Below are 18,656 nucleotides of genomic sequence, written 5' to 3' on the forward strand. Positions count from 1 at the left end.
TAGCAGACGAGTGAAGCGGGAGCTGACCACGGGAACCTTTTCCCCGGGTCTCCATTACTGGCATCACCGCTGTGTCCCCCTATCTGGCGGACCCGCTAATCTGCCCTTAAAGACTCTAATATTAGCTTCTCCTCAGGTTTACAAAACAGCAACCCTCCTGCCAGTCATAGACCGGCTACCGACTGTCACAGCACCATAAAAAGCCATGTCCCCAAGCCCTCTATTTACCCCCCCCCCCCGTGAAGAGACAATCCCTCCCCTCCACGATTTCCATCTCTCCGTTTTTGTTTCTCTGATTCACGCCAGCTCACGTCTTTTAGCCCCGATGACCACCCTTCCGCACCTTGTTTGGTGCACTCCCATCCTCTCAGCCTCTCTCTCTCTCTCTCTCTCTTCTGCCCTCCCATCCCTCGCCTCTGTCCATCCCAGGGTTTATCCCCCTCATCGCTGATCTCCCTTCATCCCTCCAATCCTCATCTGTTCCTCACAGGAGCAGCGGAGAGAGTGAGCGGCGGAGGAACTGTGTATAATACAAAAAGTGAATGAACAGGGCAGACAGACAGAGAGAGAGAGAGAGAGAGAGAGAGAGAGAGGGAGGGAGAGAGAGAGAGAGAGGGTGGTAAACTGAAGATATAAACATATGACAACCATAAAAAAGGGACCACTGGAGGAAGTGCGAAAGCCGTCTAGCAGAAAACCCTCATAGGATCCCCCAGCATTGGTGAGTGGACGGCTCATATGTTGTTGTTTACATGTTTTTGCTGGTGCCGCTCGGCCGGCCGTCTGCGCGGCCGTGTCACGCCGCTCGACTGACGGTGGGAACTCATACGGATCCTTAAATCTTTCAAATGTCATTGAGCGACCCCGGGAGGGAACAACCGGTAGCGGGACCGTTGTGAAGCTCAACTGCAAAGCAGGCAGATTCACGAGGTTTACTACTTACTGGTGCTATGGCGTAGCTTCTTTTCCCCTTCGCTCGTTTTAGCTGGCTCAGATCTGCACCACAGGAAGTAGTTTGACACAACTTGTGAAAGAGCTCTGGTGCCACCGCGCAGAACCGGCGTTTGCGTCGATTTATGCGGTTTACTTGTGCTTTACGGTGTATGACACACGACACAAGACGGGTTTGCCTGGGATCGATCGGCGAGTGACGCTGGCTTTATCATGCTCACAGGTAATCTACAAACAAACAAAAACAAACAAAAATGGTTGTTTTCTTGATATTTGAGCCTGTCAGACACCCTCTGCATGGTGAAACCATTGATCTAGTGGTCTTCATACAAGTGTCCTGCAGTTTAGCAGTGACATTCAGTTAGAACTAGAAGCTCTGTTGTGTTTGTTAATGGCACCTTGCAAATGGGTGCAAGAGCAACAACCGAGGGCAACCAAGCGATAGCCTTGTCCTCAAAAATATTCAGTTAGAGAGTTCGCGTTCGGCGACCTGTCTGCAAGGTGGGCCGACGACGCAGGGCGTTCAGAGATGAGCGGACGTCCGTGGGCCCTCGGTTGCAGCCCGAGCGAACGCTGTGGCACACATTCCTACAATCGACGGTCAGACTCGGGTTCGAACGGCAGAAAACACCCCGGGCTCTTGGGCCACCATTCTACGACTCTCTCTCTCTGCCATCCCTCTTCCATATGCCCCCTCCCTCATTCTCATCCCACTACCTCCCCCCCCCCTCCCGCCGCCCATCTCTTATCCAGATGCAAAGAGCAGTCAGTAATCGGATGAGAGCAGATTTGATTCAAAAGGCTTCCCTTAAAATCTCAACCACTAGGATTTAAAACTCACTCTCCTGCCTCGCCTCTTACCTCGCCATACCCCCCCCTCCCCTCTCCCTCTCCCCGGCTGTGTTAATGCACTTCACTATCCCGCAACCCCTCACAGTCATTTAATCACATGGGACAATGGAAGGGTCCCAGGGACAGAATGGCAAGAGGGCAACAGCACAGCTAGAACAGCCCTCATTATCGTGGCAAATTCCCATCTGGAATAAAGGCCAAGACTCACGCCCTGATTTCAATTTCAGGGACACCGCGGTCAGTAGCTGTAGACCGGGACACACGGCGGCCGAGGCCTCTCGGGCACGGGCCGTAGACGCCCCTCCGATTGGAAAACGAGTCGAAAGCAGATGACGTGTCCACTTGAAGACCCCACACACACACACACACGTTGACGAGGAGCTAGAATCCACTGACAAACAATTCAAATCAAATCTCCCTCCTTCGCCCCCCTCCTCTCCCCTCCTCTCCCAAACAAATTAGAAGCAAATACACTCTGTCGTGAGTTTTGACAGGGACAGCTCATTCAAATACAGGGACAGAGAGAAAGAGATTGCTGCTGGGACACATTCAATAAAAGCAAGGACCCCATTCTCTCCCGTCAGTGGTCAAGGTAGGTAAGACGGGTGGGGGGTCCGGCGGCACCGGGACCACCGGAACTGTCACAGATAAAGACAAATGAGCGGAGTAATGGGGACGTTATGTAGGCAGGTGTGGTGGCCGGGGGGATTCGTGTTGTGCCGCTTCACTACGCCGCTGTCAGTGATGTAATCTCTTTCTGATGCTGATTTTTGGAGTGTTGTTACACACACACAGACACACACACACACACACAGACACACACAGCTCTGTTCTGCCTCATTAAGGTCGGCTTGCCGTGATTGTTTCTGGGTCTTACGTCCAGAGGTGAGTCGCTCTTCCCTTCGCTCATATTCTGCCCTGATTGCATTTGTCACACCGTATTTAGTTTGCCCCCATTAGGTGATTGGTTCGCCGCTAAACGCCGTTCATTTTAATCATGGCATTGACAAATCCAATAGCCATCGGCGGCGAAAGCTCGGCGGGGAAGGTGCGGACTCGCCTGACAGCGAAGAAAAGTGTTGTCGCCCGTGCCGTTGAGTTTGCCGAGCGCCAACAGGTGAGTGTGTCGAGGAACGGACAGTAAATAAATAGTATAAATACGGCGACGACGCTGTTACAGGACCTACGGGTTTGTGTTTACAGTCGGGGTGCGGCTTTGTGTTCTGAAGTGTCCCCTCATCCGAAGAGCAACGTCTCAAGCGGGTTGATTTGCACGAGCTCAAGTTGCGCCTGTGTATCCAATGCCATCTGATGTGTGTGTGTGTGTGTGTGTGTGTTTTGTGTATACGTACATGCATGTGTGTGGTTGTTGGTCAGTGGGTGTCTATGTGTGTGCACTGTGCATAAGATAAGATAAGATAGACTTTATTGTCCTGCAGGAAATCTGTCTTGGCCACATGCAGTATCTGCTGCTAAAAAATACAACATAGTGCATATACATACGGTACATACAGACTGTCACCCACCCACACACACACACACACAATACCTACAGTACACACACACACAGTACATACACAAACTGCCATCGCGTACTGCCGGTCACGCAACACACCTGTAGTCGTCATGAGGGTGTACATAATACGTGCACCACGAGTAGTTTGCAAAGTAGTCGAGGGCCAGTTTGAATTGCAAATGAGACTCGCTCAGAGAAACAGACAGCGTAGCTGAAGAGAGCAAAACTCTTTCAGGAATATGCCGGTAAAATATGCCGGTAAAGTATGCCGGTAAAGTATGCAGGTAAAATATGCAGGTAAAATATGCCGGTAAAGTATGCAGGTAAAGTATGCAGGTAAAGTATGCAGGTAAAATATGCAGGTAAAATATGCAGGTAAAATATGCAGGTAAAATATGCAGGTAAAATATGCAGGTAAAGTATGCAGGTAAAGTATGCAGGTAAAATATGCAGGTAAAGTATGCAGGTAAAATATGCAGGTAAAATATGCAGGTAACGTATGCAGGTAAAATATGCAGGTAAAAGGAAAAGAAATTCTTGCAACAAAGGCAACGTTATTCTTTGACAAGTTGACGAAGATAAGAAACCTGGAAAAAGTTCGTAACGCAACCGTTTAGACTCAACTCTTGTGCCCCCCCCCCACCCTTCTCTTCTCTCCTCCCTTTCCTTGTGTCAGGACTCCATCGTCTCTACCTGTCTGCATCCGGTGACGGCGCCTAGCGACCACGGCCATGGGTGAAATGGAGCAATTGCGAAAGGAGGCGGACAGTCTGAAAGATCAAATCACTGTCAGTAGGCCCCATCCGTTTTCACTGTGTTCCTTCATGAGATTATACCTCTTAACCACCTCAGCGTGATCTGGACATCTAGTGCCCGCTCCTCCTTCCCCTGGCATCGCTTTCTCCTACTCCTCCTTGCAAAGACGTTATTCGTGACGAAAAGGGAGATCAATGGTGGCAGCAACCTGTGTGTGTGTGTGTCTGTGTGTGTGTGTCTGTGTGTGTGCGTCCTAGGCAGCCCGTAAGGCCGTGAATGACACCACGCTGCAGGAGGCAGCGGTTGGGATAGCAGTGGTCGGGCGAGTCCAGCTGAAGACCAGGAAGACACTGAGGGGCCACCTCGCCAAGATCTATGCCATGCACTGGTCCACCGACTCCAAGTAAACACAAAGAATATTCCACAAAGAACAAAAAAAAAGGAGAACCCCACAACCTGCGCTGTAAAGTAATGGCCGACATCAGATGGTTTCCCCCCCGGGCGTCCGGGTGGCGCGGCGGTCTATTCCGCTGCCTACCAACACAGGGATCGCCGGTTTGAATCCCCCGTGTCACCTTCGGCTTGGTCGGGCCTCCCTACAGGCACAATTGGCCTGTAGGGATGTGTCCTGGTCGCTGCACTAGCGCCTCCTCTGGTCGGTCGGGGGTGCCTATTCAGGGGGTAGGGGGAACTGGGGGGAATAGCGTGATCCTCCCACGCGCTACGTCCCCCTGGTGAAACTCCTCACTGTCAGGTGAAAAGAAGCGGCTGGCGACTCCACATGTATCGGAGGAGGCATGTGGTAGTCTGCAGCCCTCCCCGGCTCGGCAGAGGGGGGTGGAGCAGCAACCGGGACGGCTCGGAAGAGTGGGGTAATAGACCAAGTACAACTGGGGAGAAAAGGGGAAAAATCCCCCCCCCCAAAAAAGATGGTTTCCCCCTGATTTCACCCCCAGATTCGACATGTTTTAACTTCAGTGTGAACCCTGGCAGTAGGTCCAGAAAGTAGACTCGATTGGTAAATCAGATTTTTGCAGACAGCACAACTTAGTCCAGACCGCCCCAAACCACACTGTGTTTAAATGGATGAATTGAAATGATATGTACGTAAGTCAGATTCCTTTGTACACGTGCATTGTTTGGCCCGTCTTTTTAATGGGCTTCATCACTTACCGAGGTCTTTCATATTCTCTCTCTTCTTTCTCCATCGCCCCCTGCTGTCAACCCATGCCATGCACGCTCCAGGTTGTGCGTCAGTGCTTCGCAGGATGGCAAACTTATAGTCTGGGACAGCCTCACAACCAATAAGGTAGGATAACTTTGAGAAGCGAAGTCATGAGTGCGGTTGGGGGCAGATGTGAGTTAATGGTAAGGTTAAACGTACACTACACTGCGTCACGAAATACTCGGGTTATGAACTTGCTGTCCTGGGTTCGAATGTGGTCCGTCTGTGTGGAATTTGCATCTTCTCCCTCGTGTGGGTTTTCTCTGGGTGTTTGAATTTCCTTCCACGGTCTAAGCAGAAGCATGCACGTCAGGTGAACTGGACTCTAAATTGCTGATGGGAATAAAAGACGGTCTTTAACAGATCATCTGTCATGGAGGGCCGTGTGCACTGCAAGGTTTTCATCCTGACCCAACATTGCACCAACCGATTACACCGATTTGTCCTCCTCTGGGCAGTTGAAGGTATGCTGGTTTGTGAAATCAGCTGGTGCAGTGGTGGGTTGGAAAGAAAACTGCATATACATGGCCCTCCATGACACATGATTCGGTACTGTCGGAGCATAAAGAGGCCAGTGGGATAAAGACCCATCAAAACGGGAAAGTATGGGGCATCTGGGTAGTATAGCGGTCTATTTCATTGCCTACCAACACGGGGATTGCTGGATCGCATCCCCGTGTTATCTCCAGCTTGGTCGGGCGTCCCTACAAACACAATTGGCCATGTTTGCGAGTGGGAAGCTGGATCTGGGTATGTGTCCTGGTCGCTGCAGTAACGCCTCCTCTGGTCAGTCAGGGAGCCAGTTCAGGGAGGAGGGGGAAACTGGGGGGTATGGCATAACCCTCCCACATGCTACAGCCCCCCAGCGAAACTCCTCACTGTCAGGTGAAAAGAAGCGGCTGGCGACTCCACATGTATCGGAGGAGGCATGTAGTAGTCTGCAGCCCTCCCCGGATCGGCAGAGGGGGTGGAGCAGCGACCGCGACGCCTCGGAAGAGTGGGGTAATTGACCAGATACAATTGGGGAGAAAAAGGGAGGAAAAAAAGTCCCCCCTTCCCAAACAAAAGGGGGAGGGGAGTATGCTGGGATGGACCCTTAGACCTATTTCTTGTGACTTCATAAAAAATGATCGATTGAATGTATGAATTTGTTGTTGTACTAGTGACATTTGTTGAAACGTGGGTATTTTGAATAAGCCACTGGGAAAAACTAGCATCAACTTCTCACCTCAGTCTTTGCCTTGGATGGCCACAGTCCACATGGGGCTATATCAGGTCAACACTGTGTCGCGTCTCAACCCTTAGACAAACTTAACATGACAACACACATGAGCAGACACCACAGGTATGCCTCGCAAGGGTTTGCGGTCTCGTGTTTTGGTTCAGCGATTTGTGATTGAAGCCGGGAAGATCAAGTGGCTCTGCGTGTCCCCAGGTGAACGCCATCCCTCTGAAGTCGTCGTGGGTGATGACTTGCGCCTACGCACCCTCGGGGAACATGGTGGCTTGCGGGGGCCTGGACAACATGTGCTCCATCTACAATCTCAAGGGCAAAGATGGCAACGTCAAGGTCATGCGTGAGCTAGCCGCACACACAGGTACAGCGCCCGTTTGCAAAGCCATGACCGCCTTTCTTACATACAACTTACTGAAGTTCCTCACTGAACCTCGAAACTCTTGTGTTAATGTATTGTTGTCTCTGTTCTCTATGTATGTTGTGTGGTACATATAGTATGTGTACATGCATTTATTGTATGTGAGGCTCTGTACAAAAGGTGAAAACAAATCTCCTCTTGTAGGACAATGAAGTATCGATCTATCTATCTATGTGTAGCGAATTCAAGGGGCAGCCGGGAATCGAACCCGGAGAGCCCAGACTACGGGCAACTGCGCTTAACCAGTCAACTAAAGGGTCTGACCTGTTAGCTAGCGACTCTAGTCATCCATGGTCATTACACTACCCGCCTCCTTCGGGAAGCATGTCCCCACACTTCAGCATATCAGCTCCCTCACGCCTCTGGGCGCACGTGCTTCCAATGGCCTCACGGTCTCACCATCCCACTTCTGATACCAATGTAGCAAATTCAGGGGGCAGCCGGGAACCGAACCTGGATAGCCCGGACCACGGGTGACTGCACTAACCAGTCAACTAAAGGGTCCGACCCGTTAGCCAAGGGCTAGAGACTCTAGTCATCTGTGGTCGTTACACTTCTGGCCTCACAGTCTCACCATACCACTTCTTACACCAATGTAACAAATTCAGGAGGCAGCCGGGAATCGAACCCGGATAGCCCGGACCACGGGTGACTGCACTAACCAGTCAACTAAAGGGTCCGAGCCATTAGCCAAGGGCTAGCAAGTCTAGTCGTCCGTGGTCATTACACTACCCCCCTCCTTCGGGAAGCACGTCCCTGCGCTTCAGCATATCAGCTCCCTCATGCCTCTGGGAATCCGCTGCAGCTGGGAATCGAACCCACATATCCCGGACCACGGGCGACTGCGCTAACCAGTCAACTAAAGGGCCCGATCCGTTAGCCAAGGGCTAGCGAGTCTACACATCCGTGGTCGTTACGCTGTTACATATGCATAGCTTGCAGATTGTTGTTGACGTCAATCAAGTGTGTTTAAGTAAGCAGAGCTTGCGCGATGGACTTGCCCAACTGCGCCCCCGCAGCTCTGAACTATTACAACAAGTCTATGATGGGATGGGTCCTCGTCACTCACATGATTTACTCACAATTTGCATTTGTTTCTGTGGTTGCTTAGGTTACCTGTCCTGCTGTCGTTTCCTTAGTGACAGTGAGATCATCACCAGCTCAGGTGACTGCACTTGGTAAGGACAAAGACGGCTGACAGCGCATGCCATAAAGCCATTAAGACACCGGGGCTTCCCTCATTTTAACAAAAGGCATAATAATGATAATAATAATAATAATCCACTCTGTTTTAATATAAAGGGCAGCAACCATAAAGGGGTTGAAAATGTTCACTCAGTAAAAGTGGTCAAGAAGGTCAACGCCTACCTGTGCATGTTTCTGAAGTAAAAAAACAAAAACTGAACGCATATCCGTCACTGAACGGAGAACATGAAAATGTACACAACCCATTGGTGCACAATGCCGCTTCCGGACACCATGCGTGAGGCCCTAACCTGAGTAAAGTTGAGTAAAGTTTAAAATGCGCTCTGGGGGGAAAATACACGCTGTTCACGCTTTACAAGCCACGCATCGAGGCCTTGGAGCATCAGCGGGCCCAGTCCAAATAAATCCCAACTTTAAATACTCGATCGTCATACCTTCTGCTGTTTCTGCCGGATTCAGACATTTTCCTGTATTTGCCTGCTTCCCCCTCCCCCCCCCGCTCCTCCCCTGAAACTCTTTGGCGCCCCCCAGCGGAGGAAGGCCTCACACTTTGAAAACCGCCACCGTAAAGAAAAGCATACTGTACCGCAGTGGTTCTCGACCCTTTCCGAGTCGTGACTGGAGCATCCCCAGCGGATTGATGGTCGTAGTCTTAAACTGCTGGTTTATAAAGATCCGCTTTATTGATATATAGTCTTCACAAACACACCGTAAGAGCTAAAGGAAGAAAACAGAAAATACGTTTTAACATTCACAAGAACACAACAAGAAAATATAGCAGAAAAGCTGAACACACAAAACAATGTATCGGTATCGTAGTTCCAAATACGAAACATACCCTCCGCTCAGAACAGCCCAAATCAAACACAAATCCACGAACCTTGCGCCCCTATCGGCCAGCTGCTACACAACACTAAACACGCTCTTTCGCGACACCTCCAACACGTCGACGGCGAGGATTTTCGTCCGCCGGCATTTGCAAACCTGTGCCGCGTTTATCCGCTTCCTGTTTGCTTCGATTCTCGTTCCGGCTTCACACAACAAATGCGCATGCGCGTCAGAATAATCGCACTTCAAAATAAAAGCACGTTTTACGAAATAAGACGCTATCATAAACACAAAAAAGGGGGCACTTATCAAAAATATTAATATACTCACTTAAAGGTTATTTACAGTGACCCCCCCCAGAATAATCAGGTTGATTCTTGCGACCCCCCCCCCCCGACTACCACTGGGACATTTAACTCACAACAAACACCCCAATCGCTCGTAAACTGTCTGCCCGGGCCTGTTCAGGAATGACTGTAATGGAGCACATGAACGCTACCAGACTCACGCAGGAAGACCGTCGCTTTGCCCACAGAAAGAACAACTAATTCGATTTTGGCTTTAATTGGTGTTTTTAGATTTATTGAAATAACAGCACCTCATGTGTGCACACACACACACACACACACACACACACACACACACACACACACACACACACACACACACACACACTCAATAAAATCTATTCCAAGGCAATTACATCACTGGTACAGGGGATGTAATGCCCACTTTAAAATTTTATTTTATTTTTTTCAGTACAAACATCTGGCGACCCCCTGAAATTATCTCGCGACCCCCTTGGGGGTCCCGACCCCCAGGTTGAGAACCAGGGCTTGTACAGAACCATGGAGATTCTCGTCTCCGGTCTGTTTAAGATGCAACCGCTCATTGTCCCTACTCCTTCTAGTGTGCTGTGGGACATCGAGACAGGGACACAAAAGACCGTCTTCGCAGGCCACCTGGGAGACTGTATGTCCCTGGCTGTGTCTCCAGACTTCAAGATGTTCATCTCGGGGGCCTGTGATTTCACGGCCAAACTGTGGGACATTCGGGAGGCCACATGCAGACAGACTTTCGGAGGCCACGAGAGTGACATCAACGCGATTGGGGTGAGGAAGAACAGCAATCTTTCCCTTTCAAATAACGAAATCCAATACATGCAGATGTCAAACTTGTACAAGGTGTCACATCGTAGGTTAACGGTGTCCATACCTGTCAGAGAAAACATACCAGTAGAGGCTGATCATCTCCTCTCCTCTCCTCTCTCCCTCCATCCCTCCAGTTCTTCCCCAATGGTAATGCGGTGATAACGGGATCTGATGATGCCACCTGTAAGCTGTACGACCTGCGGGCTGACCAGGAGCTCATCACCTACCAGGACTCCAGCATCATGTGTGGGGTGACCTCGCTGGCCCCCTCCTTGTCTGGACGCCTGATAATGGCCGGCTATGACGATTTCAGCGTCAACATCTGGGACACGCTGAAGTCTGAGAGAGTGGGTGAGTAAAGAGAGGAGAGAGAGAGAGAGATAATTCCACTGGGTCACAAGTGCAAAGTTATTGCTGACGGATATTCGGTATAAATATTGAATTTAATACACCAAAATAAAATGAAATATTGGAAAAATAAAGAAACAATTTCATAGAGGGACTCACATGATCAGGTACTGATTCTGTTTATAACATTAATTCACAAATAGAATAGTTTTTTCCCCCTACTGTGTCATTAAATGTGCTCTGACCCAAATTCTCTGAAAATGGCCGTTTGCAAAATGTTTCCAGTGATGCTTTAGCCCAGCGTTTCCCAACCCAGTCCTCAAGAACCGCCCACGTCCTGCAGATTTCCCTCAGAACCCTGCATTGGTCGGCCTGCTTGTACTTATTTAACCCCTCAACGATACCAGCAAACATTTCAAAGTGAAATGTTTGCATCTATTTTCTGTCCACTCTTCTTTTTTTCAAACTACGAGCAACTTTGGGTTTTTGCTCTGTGCTAAAAAGTGTTATGTAAAAGAAACGGGGGATAATGACCCTTGAAACAGCCTGGCCTTATCTTTCCTTAAAGCCTCTTCTGTAACCTTTTTTCTTTCACCTGAGGAGTGCAGGTTTCCCCTTTCATACCCAGTTGATAGTGTTTCCTGACCCAACGCATGCAGAGAAGCTTTTTTCTAGGCCCAGGATCAGCCCACTCCTCTCCCACAGTAGGTTTGGCACACCTGACATAATCAAGTGCTGCAATATGATTGGTTGAGTCGGTATAAGCAGGCCTTCCAGTGCAGGGTGACGATACCATGAAGATCTTGCAGGATATTGGAATACTTAATTAAGGACTGGGTTAGGCATCCGGGTAGCGTAGCGGATTATTCCGTTGCTTACCAACACGGGAATCACCTCCGGCTTGGTCCGGCGTCCCTACAGCCGCAATTGGTGCCTGTAGCCGGATGTGGGTATATGTCCTGGTCGCTGCACTAGCGCCTCCTCTGGTCGGTCTGGTCGGGGCGCCTGTTCAGGGGGGAAGGGGAACTGGGGGGGGGGTAGCGTGATCCTCCCACGCGCTACGTTCCCCTGGCGAAACCCCTTACTGTCAGGTGAAAAGAAGCGGCTGGCGACTCCACATGTATCGGAGGAGGCATGTGGCCCTCCCCGGCTGCAGCCCTCCCCGGCTCGGCAGAGGAGGTGTTCCGGCACGGCTCGGGAGAGTGGGGTAATTGGGCAGATACAATTGGGGAGAAAGATATCCCAAAAATAAATAAATAAACAGATAGCTATGTAACCGGTTATTTTCTTGCCCGGTGCGGGATTCGATACACGGTGTACTGCACCACAAGGCGACGTCACTAACCGCTCGGCTAAAGGGTCAGACCCGTTAGCTAGGGGCTAACGTGTGTTATTACTAGTTTACAGTCGTCACCCTACCCGGAAGCGCGCCCTCGCGCTTGTTCTTCCCGCGCTCCGAAGAGACTTCCGAGGATCTGCACACTTCCGGATCCCACCGCTGCCACCAATGTAACCGGTTATTTTCTTGCCCGGTGCGGGATTCGATACGTAGTGTACTGCACCACAAGGCGACATCACTAACCGCTCGGCTAAAGGGTCAGACCCGTTAGCTAGGGGCTAACGTGTCTTATTAGTAGTTTACACTAGCTAGCTAGATAAGGACTGGGTTGGGAAACAGCAGTCTACCCCGCTAACATTATATAATCTGATGTTCTATTTGATTATCCAGGAGTTTTGGCCGGTCACGACAACAGGGTGAGCTGCATCGGCGTGTCTACCGACGGGATGGCGTGCTGCACGGGGTCTTGGGACAGCTTCCTGAAGATATGGAATTGATGCTACTCCTCATCAATAGGCGGAAAGAGAGCGGGGCAGCTTTGGGGGGGGGGGGATGATTGCAAGAAAGGGGAGAATTAGAGGGGTTTTTTGGGGGGGGGTGATGAGGGAGGAGGAAACACGGGGGTAGAAAAGAGAGTATTTACACTGTGCCAAGTCCTATCTGATGTGTGAGGAGGGGTTTGTAGTATGAGGATGTCCACTCTCTCTCCCACTTCTTTCTCTCTCTCTCCCCTCCCCTCTCGAGTTGCTGGGGGAACGTGGGGGTTTTGGGGGCTCGGAGGAAAGACGATCGTCGTGGCGAATTTTTTTGTTCTGGCTCAAATCGAACCCAGTCGATTAAAAAAACTCAAGCACACTTCTAGCAGCAATCAAACGGCTCGCCGACCGGGGAGAGTTGCCAAACGGAACCGGCGGAGGACGACCGAGGATGAGCGCAACACCTGTCCGGTTCGCAGCGTGTGTAGAGTCGCCCCGGCTAGGGTCGCATTTCTATGACGTCGAAAGGGCGACGACGTCGATCGAGTTGCTTGAACGTTTTGCGTTTAGCTTTCAGACAGCCCTTTGTTTTGTTTTACTTTTTAGCTTCAGTAGATTTCTCTTGATGCCGTCGTCCTGTTGTCTTACGTCCTCTTCTTCCCCGCCTTTAGAAAGGGCTTAGGTTGCGGGTGTCTCCGTTAGTGTGTTCCAGAGTTGTTTTTGTGTGTGTTTGATAGACAACGTTTACCATGGTTTTTGGGGGGGGCGTGGCATGGGGGCGGGGTCTAATCAGCGGCTCGCCGCTGGCTAGTCGCGATAAGTGCTTGGGGGGGGGGGGGGTAAACCGTCGGATTGACAGATGGGCTCCTCAAATGGGGCTCGCGGTTCACTGAGCGCTCACCGAAAAAAAGATGACCCGTCTTTCCAGACCCATGGGAGGACGCAAGGTAATGGGGGTGCTTGGTGTGTACTCGGATGAGAACAGCTACCGTATGCAATTGAGCAACACATACAAGCCATGTGTATACCAGCTTATCTTCCCTCTATGCGTGGTAGCGCTCAGGTGATGGCTTCTGTACCATGCAAGAAATAATTGGCATAGAACTACAGCTACTTGCATGGGTTGCACCGCCGGCGCCGCTGACTAGAATTTGGGCTGCCTTTCTCTCCAACACTGAACATACATACGCTGTGCACAGTAAAGCGCCGGTGTCTTTCTTAACTTTCTAATAAATGTGGAATTATGCATGAGACTCGTCTTTTGCCTTAAATCGGCTCTTTCGCTCGCGGCAGATCGAGATGGACCCGACGCAAGGATTTAATTCCGATACGGTTGCCCAATAATGGGGTGTAGATCAGCAGATGGGCTGCTGCTGAGGAGAAGACTCTTCTGTTCTCCCTTAGCACGTCAACCCCTCCTGCCACCAGCGGACAGTGGATTTAAGCATTTAAAGCCATTCTAGAACAGTCTGAAGCAACGACGCAGGGACTGATGTATACCAACAAGGGATTGCAGAAATCATCCAAGATGGGACTTATAACATTAAGCCGATCCAAACAGTGTCATAATCCTTTGCCAATTAGAATGTAAGACTTGAAAGTTAGTTAATTTGGTGTAAGCGTACTTTCCTCAGCTGTAGTTGAGAATAAATTACTTTAAGTGGTTTTTTTGGGGGGGGGTTCCCCATTTTCTCCCCAATTGTATCAGGTCAATCACCCCACTCTTCTGAGCCGTCCCGGTCGCTGCTCCACCCTCTCTGCCGAGCCGGGGAGGGCTGCAGACTACCACGTGCCTCCTTTGATACACGCGGAGTCGCCAGCCGCTTCTTTTCACCTGACAGTGAGGAGTTTCGCCAGGGGGAGGTGGCGCGTGGGAGGATCACGCTATCCCCCCCGCCCCGAACAGGTGCCCCGACCTACCAGAGGAGGCGCTAGTGCAGCGACCAGGACACATACCCACATCCGGCTTCCCACCAGCCAATTTTATCCGTAGAGGCGTCCGACCAAGCCGGCAGTAACACGGGGATTCGAACCGGCGATCCCCGTGTTGGTAGGCAACAGAATAGACGGCTACGCTACCTGGACACCCTTAAAATGAATGTTTAGTGGGGCGTTCGGGTGTCGTAGAGGTCTATTCTGTTGCCTGCCAACACGGGGATCGCCGGTTCGAATCCACGTGTTACCTCCAGCTTGGTCGGGCGTCTGGACAGACACAATTGGCCGTGTCTGCGGGTGGGAAGCCGGATGTGGCCATGTGTCCTGGTCGCAGCACTGGCGCCTGTTCGGGGGGGTAGCGTGACCCTCCCACGCACTGTCAGGGGTGAGGGGTAGCGTGACCCTCCCACGCACTGTCAGGTGAAAAGAAGCAGCTGGCTACTCCACATGTATGGGAGGAGGCATGTGGTAGTCTGCAGCCCTCCCCGGATCGGCAGAGGGGGTGGAGCAGTGACCGGGACGGCTCGAAAGAGTGGGGTGATTGGCCAAGTGCAACTGGGGAGGAAAAGGTGGGGAAAAAAGAAGAAAAAAAAGTTTAATTGAGAAACCAATTAAAACAAAGTGTTCATTTATTAAATTACACTGTTTTCAAAGACAAAGCAAACCAACTTCTATTTACAAAATTGAAAAGCGCACATTGACAGACAAATCAACGTGTAAGTTTAAAGAGCCACATAAAGAAAAGGCAAAGTGTCAGACACTGTACATTTAAAAGCTTGTTTAGAGTGATACAACTGGACGGATTCTGTGCAATAGTGGACAGACTATCTATTCTCTTTATCCATAGCCACGGTCAGGACCCTACGTTCCATCTGTTCAAGCCTCTGTCCATCTTGGGTGGAGCTCTTCAGTTTCATCTGGAAGGTGTAAGGAAAAGCAGGATTACTGGTGTTTTACATTTCTGACTTTATGATTCACTTTTGAGAATCAAGTAATGCACACATTACATGGAAAAACTGATGAATTAAGTATTACGAAGTACACATGCATGCTTGTACCTGAGAGGGTTTCTCCCTAGGCGAGTTAGTCTTTTTAAGAATCTGTAGTGGCGAGCGACCTTCAGCCAATCCGTTGCCTGGAGGGGGAGTTGTTAGAAAAAAAATTACCAATCAATCATGCAATGGAGCATGAAAAGAAGCCACAGGGTTTCTACATACCTTTCTGCTTCATTTTGCCAGATTGTCCTTTGTTTTCATTGGCGATGTTCTTGACAGCCACCCGGACAGCGAGAGGAGAGGAGCCTCCTTTTCCTCCACGTGCCTGTACTCCTCTGGCTCTCAGCCCTGTGGTGCCAAAGCCCTTTCCTAGCCACTGTGGCTTGAATACCACCTGACTGGGACTTTTTGTTTCAAGGGTGGGGCAGCGGATGCCAGTGCATGGCTGAGGTGGCTCCGGGCTCAGGACTGGACTAGGGACAGTTGGAGGCTCGGAAGTAGAAAGTGTAGGAGACCCAGGAGAATCCTGCACCTCTGCTGGCTCTTGTGCTGATGGTGAACTCTGAAACGTTTCCTCTGGCTGCTCTGAGGAAACTGGAACCACAACATCTGTAATATCTGGTACAGAAATTTGGACAGGGGTAGGGCATTCTGGGGCAGAGGTGACAGACGGAAGGCCACAAGACCGATCGGTTCCTTCCCCAAACGACTTGCCATCTGCAGTAGGTACTAGGGACAAGTGACTGTCATTGTGGACCTCAGCAAATATCTGGGACGGAGCTGTTCCTTCATGGCAAGTTATCAGGCTCATACTGAATCTCTTGTGAAGAGGGGACTCTGTAGCCTCCTCTGCCTCATCCAGCACGAGATCTACTTCAGCCCCCACTTCAATCTGGGCTTCCTCAAGGAGTACAAAGGGACTAGAGTCACCCAACCCCTGGAGTGATGAGGAAACAGTATTGACCAGATTATTTTGCTCTGCCAGGGAAACAGGGGTCTGGGATGGCTGAGGAGTGAGAAGGGGTTCAGTGGAATCCAGCTCCTCTTCAAAAATGACCTCCTCCACATTTAAATTGAAGCGTTTTGGTGTCCTGTGGGTAGGCAGAGCGGCTTCGTCCGGAATTTCACCATGGAAAAACACACTCAAGCGACGAGCGAGGGAGTCTACGGTTACTGTGGGACAAATAAAAATGTTTTAAGTTGCATTTTATCAATTCACATGGGGAATATAGTCCTCTGCATTTAACCCATCCTATGTACTTGCACCTGAATTATCCACAGTGGTGCTAGGGGCTAGGTGCTGAAAGTGATGAAGCACTTGTGACAGCGCTCATTGATGCTGCATGGCTATCTAGCGTGTAGCTATACACCTGAATTTTTAAACTATACGCTTGGCACCAAATTCAAATTTAGATGAGAACGCTTCAAGTAAAGACAGCTTGGTGCTCGCTGGAAGCATGCACATCGTTTTGCACTGGGCAGCCATAATAGGTGATGCACAGAAACCAATCCCAAGTTCTGAGGTCAGTGCCTTGGTCAAGTGCAATGGCAAGAATTTCATACAAAATTCCATGTCTTTGGATGTTGGAGAAAATCTACATTCAAAGACCTTTGATGAAAGATGAAAAATGTTAGAAGTTTGGGTTAGTTCTCACCTCTCATTGCATCTCTGATAGGGGTGCGGGCAATACCAACTGTTGGTGACCTGGGGTCACCAGAAGGAAGCGCACATTCACTCTTCATGTTAACTGATGTTTTGGAAACAGGTCCTCCGACCTTTGGGACAGAAAAAAGTTTAGTAGGTATACTGCTTCGCAAACTCTGTTTCAAGTGTGTCTGAAGTAGATAAAGACCTCAGAGACCAGCCAATCGTGAATGAAAAGCAACCAACTTGACAGCTAGACAATGCACTTGATGACTACCGAGCACGATGTTGCCAGGCAACTGATGACAACTATTCATTGATGATCAAATCCGGGTCGTGGATGAGGTAACTTATCACCAAAAGATTGGCTGTTTAGAACAGTTTTATGTTGACACTAGGTTTTCAAGGGACTTTAGTTACATTTGCACAGCAGTTGTAATGTTATGGATAACTTCACATTATCAAATCTGTGGAGAAAAAGCTATAATAATAATAATAATAATAATAATAAAATAAAACGAGATTGGATAAGAAGATTTTCATTAGACCGGTCTTTAAACTGGCATGCGGCCCTGGCCGGTGTTACCTGAATAGGTGTCCGGTCGATGCCGGATGAGGGAGAGCGTGGATCCATTAACCGGTTGATTGGCTCGTTTCTGACGCGCTGGCCAGTTTCCGTTTTGGTCCCGGAGAGAACGGCCACTTTGCTCTCGCTTGATCCCATGGCGATGACTTACTTCACGGACACACTATTGATGGGAAAGTATAGGGGGGGGGGGTCTCGTTTAATCACAGCCTTCCGTGCATCTAAATTTTGTTAATGGAACTCAAAGTCGTCCTGACGTTATAACTTGATATTGTAGCGAATTCGGGGGGGACAACGCAACCACAGGAAATGCCGCGGCCGGGACGCGAACCCCTATCGCCCGCACCGCAGAAGACAACGCTAACCGCTCGACTAAAGGGTCAGACCCGCGAGCCAGCGGCCAGCGTGTCTTCTTATCCATGCACGTTACAGTATTATTTACCAGTTAGCCTAGCCTGTTGACGTTAGCAACGACCGACTTTCAGACGGTTCCAGAATTTGTGTGGCACGTTTACGACATAAAAATGCGACGCAATAAACTTTGCATTAAAAGGAAATTTGGAGTTACAAATCAAGTAGTGATAAAAAAGTAGTAAACGAATAACAAATAAAAACAACCTTTAAACTGTGTTAATACACCACATACAATGATGAGAGGAATAATAATAAAACCATAATACATCTAAATTAGAAGCGACGCCATTACGGCTCCGCAGCAGATTAAGGTCCAAAGCAGCCTGCTGAAGAGAATCAGCAGATGACGTGACCGGTAGGAGAAAGCGTGGTTCACAAAAAAAGACGCGTAAACCCGCCGTCCTACATCCCAAACGCGAAAACGGCACGTCGACAAACGATTTCAGGTTTATTAAACGAAGTGTAGGGACACGAACAACTTATCGTCATTCACTTTCTTACCCTGCGAGAGTCGATCCTTAAGCTTCCTTTCACTTCTGCAATGAGAAAACAAGACGCTCGCCTCTGGTTCAAGATTTAAATGGACCTGTTGTTTTCAAACGAACCAGTCAACGTACTCGCGTTCACACCTTCTCGCCGCTGATTGGCTACCAGTCAACGCGTCCAACAAGTGGGCGGGGCATACAGAGCAGTTTGAAAGTAGGTGTGTTTATCGTGCGAGGTAGGCTGCCACATGTGAAGGTGACGCAAAGCATTTTTTTGTTTTTAGCTGAAAACA

The 18,656-nt window shown here is 49.7% G+C and overlaps 2 protein-coding genes and 1 long non-coding RNA gene across 3 annotated transcripts in view; 1 reads left to right on the top strand and 2 right to left on the bottom strand.

The window, feature by feature from the left end:
- The window catches only part of LOC130117636 (uncharacterized), a 22,591-nt gene extending 12,331 nt beyond the window's left edge, over window positions 1–10,260 (bottom strand). Inside the window, exons 1-2 of the long non-coding RNA XR_008810702.1 lie at window positions 10,205–10,260; window positions 8,748–8,878 (exon numbers count right to left, since the gene is read on the bottom strand). This is a non-coding gene — a long non-coding RNA (uncharacterized LOC130117636). The remainder of the gene's footprint in view (window positions 1–8,747; window positions 8,879–10,204) is intronic.
- gnb3a (guanine nucleotide binding protein (G protein), beta polypeptide 3a) lies at window positions 503–12,324 on the top strand. Its single transcript, XM_056285766.1, has 9 exons — window positions 503–721; window positions 3,996–4,107; window positions 4,333–4,478; window positions 5,321–5,384; window positions 6,736–6,898; window positions 8,067–8,133; window positions 9,900–10,101; window positions 10,275–10,491; window positions 12,218–12,324. The coding sequence occupies exons 2-9, from the start codon at window positions 4,051–4,053 to the stop codon at window positions 12,322–12,324; spliced, it is 1,023 nt and encodes a 340-aa protein (XP_056141741.1). The 5' UTR covers window positions 503–721; window positions 3,996–4,050.
- Window positions 12,325–14,939: 2,615 nt separating this feature from the next.
- cdca3 (cell division cycle associated 3) lies at window positions 14,940–18,412 on the bottom strand. The gene is made up of 6 exons (XM_056285762.1): window positions 18,380–18,412; window positions 17,465–17,627; window positions 16,889–17,009; window positions 15,456–16,406; window positions 15,297–15,373; window positions 14,940–15,155 (listed from the first exon to the last, which is right to left on the bottom strand). The coding sequence occupies exons 2-6, from the start codon at window positions 17,600–17,602 to the stop codon at window positions 15,063–15,065; spliced, it is 1,380 nt and encodes a 459-aa protein (XP_056141737.1). The 5' UTR covers window positions 17,603–17,627; window positions 18,380–18,412; the 3' UTR covers window positions 14,940–15,062.
- Window positions 18,413–18,656: the final 244 nt, after the last annotated feature.

Source organism: Lampris incognitus, chromosome 9 (assembly GCF_029633865.1).
Source record: "Lampris incognitus isolate fLamInc1 chromosome 9, fLamInc1.hap2, whole genome shotgun sequence".
Classification (NCBI taxonomy): Eukaryota; Metazoa; Chordata; class Actinopteri; order Lampriformes; family Lampridae; genus Lampris; species Lampris incognitus.